Genomic DNA, 12,427 nt, shown 5'->3' with positions numbered 1-12,427 from the left:
AGTGCGGTATTTGCTCTCCGTTAAGGGTAACTGGTGGGCAATCGCCTTTTCTAAGAGTGAAGGTGACATGGACCGATTTACTGTTGTTTGCCTTTATTCTCCATAACCCTAGCCATTCTTCAATTTCTATGAGATGCCTTTGTAGCGTTGCTGATGCGGATGCAGCCTCGGTGTTCACCGATAATATAGCAGTATCATCTGCATACGTGGCTATCATAGTATCTTCTTTTATTGGTATATCAGCAGTAAATATGAGGTGTAGAACTGGGCCTAAAATACTGCCCTGTGGGACTCCTGAGCTAATGTCATATAGCTCTGATGTTTCATTTTGAACTTTTACCTCAAAGCACCTTTTATTTAAGTAGCTTGCCAAAATGGAGTAGAATGAGTGTGGTAGCTGATTTTTTATTTTGTAAAGAAGACCCATGTGCCAAACCCTGTCAAAGGCCTGACTTATGTCCAAGAAAACTGCTGAACAAAACTGCTTGTTTTCAATAGTTTGGCTTATGGTGTTTGATATTCTGTGCACCTGTTCTATAGTACCATGTTTCTGTCTAAAGCCAAATTGGTGTTCTGGGAGAATTTCTTCTAAGTGGGCGTACATTCTGTTGAGTATTATTTGCTCAAAAAGTTTACCCAAGAGAGGGAGGAGACTAATAGGTCTGTATGATAAGGTTTCCTCTACTGGTTTGCCCGGTTTAGGCACCATTACCACCTGTGCTATCTTCCACTGGGATGGGAAATGGCTCAGTCTTAGGCATGAATTAAAGAGCATCACCAGAAACATTATGCCCTTCTTCGGGAGGTTCTTTATTAGGGTCGAATCAATTTGATCATACCCTGGCGCTTTTCCAGTGGGTAGTGATATAATTTCTCTAGAAATTTCTTTAGGGGTTGCTGCTCTTAGTGGTAGGCATAATTGGTTGGGTGATTGAAGGAAATCCCTAATTTCTTTATCCTTTTCTTCATTCCTAGTCTCAAGAGGGGTGAAGACATCTTTGAGGTGAACAGCAAAAGCTGTCGCTTTTTCATAATTTGATCTGGCCCAGGTGTTATCTCTTTTTTTGATTGGCGGGATGTAGTTTACAGGTCGTTTGAGGTTTTTAGTCGCGCGCCACAGTGAATAATTAGTGTCTTTGTTAGGAGTCAGGCGAGTTAAGTAGTTTTGAAAGCTGAGATTTTCATAGTCGCTAATCATTTTCTTCAATTCCTCTGAGGCTCTATTTAATTTGGTTTTATCCGAAGGATATCTAGTCCTATGCCACTCTTTGGCCTCTCTATGCGAGGAGAAAATTAAGGTAAGACGGATAATTATTTTTTAAAAGAGTTTCTATGGAGTTTCTTGCTGGTTCTTCTCCATGAGACCAACTCTTTGGAACCATGCAACTAGTTTGACGTTTCGAAAGAGCTTTCATAGGCCTATTAAAAAAAAATACTGGTTGAAAAATAAAAAATTACATAAATCACAAAGCTGCCACAAAATGTCGAATAAATACATGATTGAATGTTAAAATGAAGCACAAATAGGTAATTGCAGTGATGTATGAGCATTGTGCATTTAGCGGCGGGTAAGGACACAATTAGTTTCAATTGTAAGCTTGCACCACTAGACTCAATTGAATGCGAGCCCATTTATTGTTGCTATCGCGTATACCTACGTACTTATTATATCTATAGCTGTACCCGCGGTTTTGCCCGCGACTTAAAACAAATTAGCTGTTTCTCAATATTTCAACCGCTTTCTGAGCTGGTTTTATTTTATTTTATTATGTTAGGGAGAAACAAACAACTGTACATTGTTTCTTATATCTAGGTTTACAATAAAATTAGGTTAACGTACAGTCAACGACGTTTCCACATATTATAGTCACCACATATGGTTAACTACTTTGTACCAAAAAAAACTAGCCCTCTTTTGGTTAAAGCATTTTATAAATCTGTTCAGTTGAGCCCTGGACTACCACTAAAAACCTAAAATCTGGCACATTATTCTGTGTAATACTTAAAGGTTCTTTATATTTCCTCCATCTGTAGGCTTTACTTACCCACTTTGCTGTTCTCTTCATGCCTATAATGTTCAGCCTTTTTGACAGCTTAACAAACACACATACTATATATGTGTATTAGGATAATTCAATTTTATCAAAAACATCTGTGGATGGTTTTTTATACAGATTTCGTTAATTTGATAGATCGTAGTAGATGTCGTTAGGTGAGTCTGTGACGCAAGTGGATTTAAATAGGAAATAACGTTTTGATGTATGGCATTCAATTCGATATATTTTTAGATTTTTTATGTCTCTAAATAAGGAAACACTGCTAGCAAAATTTGTCGATTCATATTTTTTTACTGTTAAAAAATATAAATTGGATTATCGCTTTGGGTAACATCTAAAACTCAAATTAATTCCCAAAGCGCTGAAAAAAGTACAGTTTTTTACCAATATAATTTTACTTTAATTAGACAAATCCTAACTTCATATTCCAGATATTAAGTACACATTTTATCCTATATATATAGAAGAATAGACAATTGACCCAATGAATGAATACTCATTATTATTGACTCCATGAAGGTAACAATCAATCATAAAAAAAAGCTTTTGTGATTTATGATGTGCGTTGCGCAAATGGCGACTGTCTAACTTGATACTTATTCAGTTAATTAGTTGCGAAAGTCTCATTTCTGCGTGAGAAGCCCTGCGGTGTAAACCATCAAAAAGTTGATATTTAATAGACTAAGATAAAACGATATTCAAACGTGTAATGAGTTCATAACATACACTGTTTGAACAACTGTCGCCTGCGAAATTCCTGAACGCAAACGACCATCAAAACTTCAAGAAAAGAACCATTTAAGAGACTGGAGTCGATGGTCCATCAGTCAATCCCTGTATTTCTTTGAAAATGAGGAACTTTCGCATTAAAAGGGACTCGGGCATTCTGTGGTATACCTGTGGTGTTAGGATTTCCCATACAAATATGATTAGAGCCTTAATCCACGCTTAGGCTGAAAGCAGCAGCTACCAAAATAAATATTCAGTACCGTAATGATGATACAACGGTGTTTCTTAAAATAGAATACCGTTATTAGGAACACTATTCACCAAACCATTAAACATTGATGATATGTTAATATTCCCTTCATATTTCTCGAAGGCTACTTTTTCGGTTGCTAAGCAGAAAAAACGGGTGCTTTTAGCTAAATATTAATTTATTAATTATTCAATTCTACTTCCACGTTGTCAAACAGTGCATATCATTAGTATTTTCGATAATGAATAATAAATATTGACATAGTTATTTTATTTTCTGTCTGACTTCTTAAATTAGGTATCCCTTCGTATTATCTTAACAACTGTGGAAAACAAACAAACTACCGATAATGACTCAATGGATTATAATAAACAAGTAAAGTTTCCAATAGTATTCATATTTTACATCATATTAATATGTCATTAAGATTTCTGAGAATTTTATTTTCATACATATAATCCAAGTTATACATAGTCTGTAGCAAGATTCTGTATAATCCGATTTCCCCCTATTACTATCTGATTTAAACGCTCCTATATTAGCTATAGTGTGTTCAATTGTATGGAATATTAATAAAAATACAATTATACTTCGGCCGTTCAGAGAATGCGTTCCTGACACCTATCAGTTAGTCACGACTAGTGATGGGCACAACATAACACTGAGTTCGTTACCGTTCCTTCAAAATGAACCGCCGCATTATTTTAAGATTATTTTCGTTTTAAATTGGCGGAATCATTTGTTTTATATTTTAGTTATTTAAGTGGAAACCAAAAAAAGGTAATATTCATATAATAAAATTGTTTTATTTATTCTTTGTTACAAGTACATTGAATTGAATGTGCGAACAGAATATTAATCAGACTCCGATTTGCTTGAGGAGGTGGTGTCTTCATCATCATCTTCGCCTACATGTATAATTATATTATTATCAATAACAGAATCAATCCTGATATCTCGGTCTAACAAAAGCCGGGTAATCAAATAAAAACAGATCGAAAACACTTGAAAAACGTGGTCTATGCGCACGAAACGACAACGGACGACTGTTTTAGCGTCACAAAATGGCGGCCCATAACGCCATTTGGGGTTACCATTTTTAATCTAAGTATAAAAATGCGGTTTGGTCATAGTTTTATTTTTATATTTCATAAACGTTATAATTAAGTCTTATAGTCCATTATTTTCCAATTCTTAAAAAGAAAATCAAAACGTATTATTTTATATTATAACTGTATAAGAACAGATTACGATACTTGCCTGTTATTTTTAGCACAGCACTACAAAATATAAACCGCTGACATAACCTTGTAATAGCGCAGTATAGATTTAGAAAAATATTGTTTACCAAGTTATTTGACACTCAGTTTGGCACAAAATTATAACATTCATTGATTATTGATATAATAATGTTGTTTTAATGCTCCTCAATTGTTAAAACGGTAAACAACCAGCAAAAATATTTTTATCGTAACTGCAACGCCATTGCAAAGTTACGTCGTCAGTTCAATCGCGACGTGTCAGGAACGCATTCTCTGAATGGCCGAACTATAAGAGAAATTCATATAGGGTTCTGTCATTCTGTGTAGCGACGCCGCATGATGCATTCCAACTTTGTATGCAGTTAGTTTAATGTAATGGACCTTAACACTGCGTAAATCATAGACAAAAACTTTAAAAATTACGATTTTTTTCTATTTTCAAAATCCTTACTTAATTTCAACTTAACAGTAAGTACATGTGATGTGTTGCTTTGTTGCAGTTTCAACTTTGTCGCTTCAATAGCACAAATCGTTGTAGTTAAATGTCAGATAGGAATATTCCAATAAAAACCCACTGCTCAGTAATTATGGTTTATTTCTTCGTAGCAAATAATTACACATGTTTATTGTCGAGTCATCGTGACAGCGCTGCTCTTACTAAAAAAGATAATCGTTGCTATGTACCTATGTTTCAGTTGTTATATTTATGTAATATCCTAGAATTATCTAAGGCTAAGTGACTAATATGTGACTCAAGTAGCAGTGTCAACCACACTGTAGTTTTATTTTTGCTTCAATTTTTTAACCATATTAGCCTTTTTATTAATTAAATGCCTATAAAATGATGAGTTCTTTCCAGCTGTTGTCATAAAAGGTCATTGACGTTTCTATAGTTTTCTACGTGACTTTTCCTCAAAACCTTTCTAACATCTGTGTTCTCAATTCCCAACTCTTGCGATGTGGCAGCCATTCTCTTTTCGCTAGTTTGCACTTTGGACCCCAGAAGCAATATTAAGTTACGTAAATTCAGCGGTACAAAGTCCAAGTTTCATAATGTGGTTTTGATTGTATACTATTAATTTTTTTTATGTTTTGATGTCCAAATTTAGAGATCGGATGATCGCGAAACTAGTATTTTTATGCGAACATGTACAAAACTTGTTTCTCGACATTTTGTGATCACGGTGAGTTCGCGTGTTGGGTTTTACGAGATTGGACTTTGTACGGTGACTAGGCTCAACTAGTGGGCTTTGTACTGTGTAGTATCGCAAGTAACTTTGTTTTATATCCAAATGAGATTCATTGCTATTTTTCACTTTTACTGATTCATGCAATATGTGTGACCCTTGGTTTGTTATGATTGTGCTCGAGTCTTATTGCCAAGCCCCTTTGTGCATCATTTCATATTTTAATTTATTAACATGTAAACTTATAATTTGGTGTTAAATGTAATTAAATGAAAATTGATAAACAAGTGCCAGCCAGAAGATAAATAAATGTTTACTGCGCAATGTGACTGAACAGCTAAACATATCTAGGTACTATTGAATTACAATATAATCTAGTTAGGTCATTCATTATGATTTTATCATTGTCGACAGATAACGTAATAAGGTAAATTAAAGCGGCTTCACTTTATCGATATTTTCTTTAAGTAGGTATTAATTTAATCCAGGTGTACATTTATCTATACTAATATTATAAAGCTAAAGAGTTTGTTTGTTTGAACGCGCTAATCTCAAAAACTACTGGTCCGATTTGAAAATTTCTTTCAGTGTTAGATAGCCCATTTATCGAGGAAGGCTATAGGCTACTTTTTATCCCGGTACGGGAAGTAGTTCCCACGGGATGCGGGTGAAACCGCTGGCAGAAGCTAGTTGATAAATAAAATATCGGTATAGGTATAAAATCACAATCTTACCTCAAAGTCTTAAAATAGTCTTTAAGATCCGTAATGACTTACCTATACAATTTGATAATTTGAATGTCTTGTGACTTTGTGACTATGTACTTTCTATCTTTCTCTTTGCATGAGTACACTAGTCCATTTTAAGTACCTTACCTGGTAATCCGAGATGTTTAGTAATACGGTTTCTGTAATCCTCGATCTAGATCGCTTCTAGCTACTTCGCCTATACGCTTGGCATTGTAAAGCTCTACACACTTCCAGCAGTTTCATACCCACACACTGGCATTTTCCTGAAATGTGTTCGAATTTATATCTTCTGTAAGTTCAGCGGTATTGTACATCATTTTACGCCTTTTTATTGTCCCCCTGCAGGGCACAGATCTCCTCGTACAGAGAATGAGCATTAACCGCCACTCTTGTGCTTAGGCGATATAAGACTATAAACACCAGATTTCCTCAAGATGTTTTTCTTAATCTTTACTCATTCATTGATATCAAGATATACTTAGAGACTAAATTAAAAGCCATGAAAACCTGGCAGTAGCAAAATATTTGTTGAAAAAGTGAAAGCTAAGCCGAATGCTAATATGTTACAAAGCAGCTCATCTACAATAATCCATTCCCCATTCATATGCATATTGAAAAAGTTGACGTTGAAGTAGAAATTATCAATGGAATCTTACCGCCATATAAATTAAATTATTTTTAAATCGCATCAGTTTTTTTATGAAAACCTTAAAAAAATACATCTTTTACGAGAAGAGAAAAATGTGGTGGGTGGGTAAATTGACAGTTGTTTATTCCATTAGGTATTTTTTCTGAGAATCCAGTGTCGCTTCGATGAAACAATAATTTTAGTGGAATCTTATTGCTTACATACTTGCACTAGGTACGTCAAGCTAGACTATAATGTCAGCTAAATGCTAATTTATGTGAGTAGGTAAATAGGTATTATAGTTGGCTTAATAATGCAGACAAGTTGTAGTCTGTACATATATGCTTTACAACTCGATGTCAAGGTACGGGTCAAAACGAGTGTGTAGTGTACGTCAGAACATAAGAAAAACAGAAAATTATAATTTTTGCACGTAACCAGCGAGCGTTTCATTTAATATAAACAATTGACGTATGATTTAATTTTTTATTTATTCTATTTTTTTTTTACTTTTTTATTCTGTTCTATATTAACCTTATTTAAATTATTCAGTGGCTTACTGTTATACATACATACTCAAATGTAGTTTTTGTCGTTGACTTATCGAATTTCATGTATATATACCCAGTGGTTTTAGAAACTAATCTCATTCGACAAAAAAAAATCTACGGTCTTATTTAAGTATTGAATTTACATTCAAACAAATTACTGCAAAATGCTGCTAAATACCTGAAGTTTTGTATAAAACTAAGGCTCATTAAGAAGTACCTACCTTTCAACCTCCACGATAGAAGAATAACAATACAAATCATTAGTAATACGATTTATAATAATAGCTCAAATGAATCCCACAATTTTTCTTAGTTATGTTGTTAAGAAACCATCTGGTCGAACCGGATTTTCCTTATATTTTTTCTATTTTACCATCCAACCAATGTAGGCTCATAAAGTTTTTTATCGCCTCAAATAACATTAATCTTATGTCAATTGAAAACTGCGCGTTATTAAAACATGAAAAATAAAGTTAATAATAAATGCAAATTATTATATTTAAATATGTGACAAATACCACTTGGTCACGTAGTGCTTTAATATAAAGTATTTTTATAATCATCATCCTCCTCCGAGCCTTTTTCCCAAACTATGTTGGGGTCGGCTTCCAGTCTAACCGGATTCAGCTGAGTACCAGTGCTTTACAAGAAGCGACTGCCTATCTGACCTCCTCAACCCAGTTACCCGGGCAACCCAATTCTGACTTCTGACTACCCGTAACGACTGCCAAGGATGTTCAATGACAGCCGGGACCTACAGTTTAACGTGCCATCCGAAACACAGTCATTGGTGTCTAAGATATACTTAGAAAGTACATACAAACTTAGAAAAGTTGCATTGGTACTTGCCTGACCTGGAATCGAACCCGCGCCCTCATACTCGAGAGGTTGGTCCTTTGCCCACTAGGCCACCACGACTTTTTATAATAAAGATTTAATTTTATCAATTTTCATCTCAATTTGAAGATAAATTATCGAGTCTGACTTGGTTATGGCTTATGTAAATTACATAATATCCACGTGTACAGTACTGAGTAAACTGCTGTTATATAATGCAAACAAATCTTCGTAAATACTCCGATGACAGGTCACGAAGATATTGTGCATATTATGTACAGTAGACTGCACATTAGTGGTAACTGTCAAGCACCTTAACTCAATAGTAATAAGTAAGATTTTCATATAAAACTATTACCACTGACCTGAAGTTGACTGTACATAGAGAGGCTACATTATTTATCTAGTCTGAGTGACTGTAACTTACTAAGATCTGATCAAGTATGACTTATTATTTCTACTGCGTTGTCGCTCGCCTTGGAAATAAATAATTAACTTAAACCAACATTATTATTACGTGGCTGACTACTTAACCTCTTAAGTTTCCGTATTTTTTTGTTTCATTAAGGGCACGTTGTGTTTTCGAAAATTATAAGGAACTGCAGCCTTGACTCATTAAATTATTTGTCACCAATGGCTTTATTAAATGTTACTTTTACTGACGCATTGGTTGAATTTAATTGTTTTATATGGTACCTAGGTATTATAGAGGTATGATATATCTAAACCTACAGTGTGTCATGGAACAAATAATGTATTATTTAGCGAATAATAATGCAATTTGTCATCGTTATGAAATGAAATAATTTTCCCTGAAACAAAGATATTTAGCAGAAATTGCCCAAGTTTAAGTCTGAACGAGACTGCTTTCCTCAAAATTGTGGTCCTTATATACTTGAAACACTCTCGGAAAATTGCCGTTATTTTCCTCTTTTCTAAATTGAAAATATTTTTTACTTCGACGTTTGGTCGTAATTATGCGTAACATTTTAATATTCGCCACAAAAACTTGTGTTTTACGATAGAAAGGGTATTATGGCCGTAGTATCTGGATGTCGCGTCGCTCGGCCGAGATATCGCGACCCCGACTGCCCCTCGCCGATAGCTCCAGAATGCCGCCACTGTTTACATCTTATATTACGTACAATACCAAATCACTGCATTCAACATTACCACTGCTCAGATACCTATTAGCTTTGTTTGTGCTACGATCACAACACATTCCAATTTAGACTAATTGCCTCATTACTACTAGGATTTGTTTGCTTTTGTTTACATTTTAATGTTGATGCTCAAACTGTTTTATCGCCACAATATAACCTCCTGTATCTTTTGACAGTAATATCTGTGTAGCATGCATGACTGACGATGTCAGTATTCGATATGTGTCGTTCAGTCCTCCTTATCATCTCGCAGATAAATCATCTCCACGAACATTATCAGAATCCCTGCAGATAAGAGACCGCACAATAGATGCAGACATAGCAACAAAGGGCCGTGGAACAAAGGCAGTGCGTGTGACAAGTAATTAGTCACCCGGTCAGTTTGTTTACTTAGTGCGACATGACGGTTATGGCAAAAGCTTCTGTTCGTCAGCTGGCACCGAGTGACTCCTCGGGCGCCGCGTTCGATTCCACATCCGCTGCATTTCCGATAACGGGTGAGTCAGCGGCTGGGTGTCGGGTGAGCGCCGACTCGCGCTTGCTGACTGCGCCAGTATTCGCGGGTCATTCATAGGTGTTGTCAGCAGATTCGCGAAGCGGATGTTAGGTGTGATGGCAACCGCGGCCGTCAGTCGCATTTGAACCGCGTGCGCGGAAGGTCGCGCCCGTCCCATCAGCTGGCCACCCGACACCGGCGTGATTCTCTATAAACAACGCTATCGAGAACTGGTACACAATAACTGTGTGATAAAAACGACAACATTACCCGGAAGCCATGCAGTTACTGTCACCAAACTCATTACTGGATAAATATTTGTTGTGATTCACTTACTATTTGTTATGATCTACGTTTCGTAAAGTTTTCCGTGATAAGGGGTGATATTTAGTTTGGTATTAGCACCTGTCGGTAATCGTGTTTGTGGCACATTATCAGGGATATCGGCTGTTGCGTTATTTCGTATAGTGGACAAACAGTCGGACGTGGGTGTTGCGTGGTGGTAGGCGGCTGGAAGATGCCTGTGCTCGGCTACGACATGACGTCACAGGAGTTGTGTCCGATGTACAACGCGGTGGATTACATGATGGGTGCGCCGACACAGTGGGACAAGCAGCCCAGCCCCTACTACGGGCCCATGGTGCGCAGTCCGCCGCAGGAGGCTCGCCCTGTCATGACCTACAGCGAAGGTTTGTCACACTGTCGCTCACGTTTTTATTTATGCTTAGCTAGTAAAATAAGTGGTCATTGGCACACAATGTAGTGGAAAAGTTTGCACATTTTCTATATGTAAAAATAATGATGACTTCAGTCATAATTTGGTCGGGTGTAGCGTTTTTATCATTGTTGTCAGCTGCTTATTGTAATCTATGCGATAACAGTTGACACCTCAAAAAGAATGATGTGTTAATTACACTTACACGATATTGTGTAGGTACCTGCATAATATGTTGTAACTGCACAAAAAAATATATATGTACTTAATTTATACTGCAAAATATTGATTGGCACTTCTAAAACACAAACAACAAACCTAAGCAAAGCTTAAAACCACACGTTTTTATAAAGATTACGATTTAGAACATCCCAATTATTGTGTACATGATATTATTACCACCTATGTGATTATACAAGGTAAATACAGGCTTACCCTTTTCCACATCTTGAGTCATAAAAATACAGTCTAGCTGACTTTAGTTGCGTTCAGGTTAAACATGCACGCAAATGAAGTCAGCTAACAAGTAGCTGAAGCGAAAAGATAAATAATTTTTACAAAAAAAAAAAAAAATAATTTTGACAATACAGAAAATCTGAAAAAGTTTAGATCCAAGCTCCCTGTAGTACTTAAAGGCTCATTCCTTTTTAGAAGAAATTTAACAATAACAACAATATTAAAATTAGGATAATTATGTTCCCCTCACTTTCTTCAGACTTGATACACGTGTAAACTTTCACGAGGTTTTCGCAGCTTAGGGCGTGTTCACACGAAGCGTATATTACCCGCCCACTCCACAATAGACCGCTTAGAAGTATCAAGGCAGTTAGTTATAAAGAAAACAGATAAAAACAATTAAAAAGAATGACTTCGTCGAAAATCGGAATAAACGAAAATAAGATGATTAATGCCAGTAGAAGACTTTTTTAAAGTGATCTGGTTAGCACGTGTTAAGGTTTCCAAAGATTTAAAGAGGCTTGGAAATTTTGTTGACGTATTATATCGATATGCTAATTGCATAACGTTTGATATGAAAGCGGTCCTATAGTTTATAATAAACAGACCACGCCACTGCCCAACCCTCGAACATGCCGGGGGTCAAACCCACCGCAGAGATATCGACCCCTAAATATAAACTACATGGTACAAAATCCGACAGGTTGAATCCACCAGATAATGTAATAAATTGTACATCATGCATGGCCAATTCTCATTGGTTAAACGCCTTCCATATCAGCTAAGGTTAAAGAAAGATAAACCTTAATGTCTATAAACATTTCGAATAGGTATTTCAATAAATTCTAGGTCTTTACTTGTATCTTCTTAGCAACGTTGTTATAAGATTGATTATACAACGTTAGTATTAAAAATACATTCACTTTCTTGGAGACGAAGAGTGGGGTGTTCACACCTCCCATAGCCACTCCCCCACAACAAAACAATGGTTTAGCCGCCAATCTCCTGCAGATGGAGGGGCAATGGTGCGATTCCCCCCTCCATAAGTTCTAAATAGACGACAATGCCAAAGTATTTTGCAAGCCATTTGCTGAAAAAATTGTAAAACTGCATTTTTCAATTTAATTTATGTGATGAAAAGAGCTACATACTAACTAGACATAAATTTAGCAATTGACGAATGTAAGACTACGCGGTTTTGTTTTTTACAATCCAATCAATTAATATCAACTTAAGTCAGCTTTTTGCCACAGGGCGCTGGTTTTTGCTGCAATTAAATATATTATGTTCAATCAATATCCATCGTTACCTATATTCTAACAATGTCGACCATTTGTCTTCATGAAT

At 35.9% G+C, this 12,427-nt stretch overlaps 1 protein-coding gene across 6 annotated transcripts in view; it reads left to right on the top strand.

The window, feature by feature from the left end:
- The window catches only part of LOC124637911 (transcription factor HNF-4 homolog), a 60,916-nt gene that overhangs the window by 34,292 nt on the left and 14,197 nt on the right, over positions 1-12,427 (top strand). The window contains exon 1 of one of the 6 annotated variants that reach the window (XM_047174633.1): positions 9,685-10,598. The exons of 4 other annotated variants lie outside the window; for them this stretch is intronic. In XM_047174633.1, coding sequence (XP_047030589.1) covers positions 10,427-10,598 — 172 coding nt within the window. In that variant the 5' untranslated portion in view covers positions 9,685-10,426. Of the gene's footprint in view, positions 1-9,684; positions 10,599-12,427 lie in introns of those variants that run through there. One more of the 6 variants, XM_047174632.1, reaches the window with a different exon arrangement.

The sequence above is a fragment of the Helicoverpa zea genome, chromosome 17 (genome assembly GCF_022581195.2).
Source record: "Helicoverpa zea isolate HzStark_Cry1AcR chromosome 17, ilHelZeax1.1, whole genome shotgun sequence".
NCBI lineage: Eukaryota > Metazoa > Arthropoda > Insecta > Lepidoptera > Noctuidae > Helicoverpa > Helicoverpa zea.
Note: the sequence above shows the minus strand (reverse complement) of the source record. Positions and strands in the feature narration are given on the sequence as shown.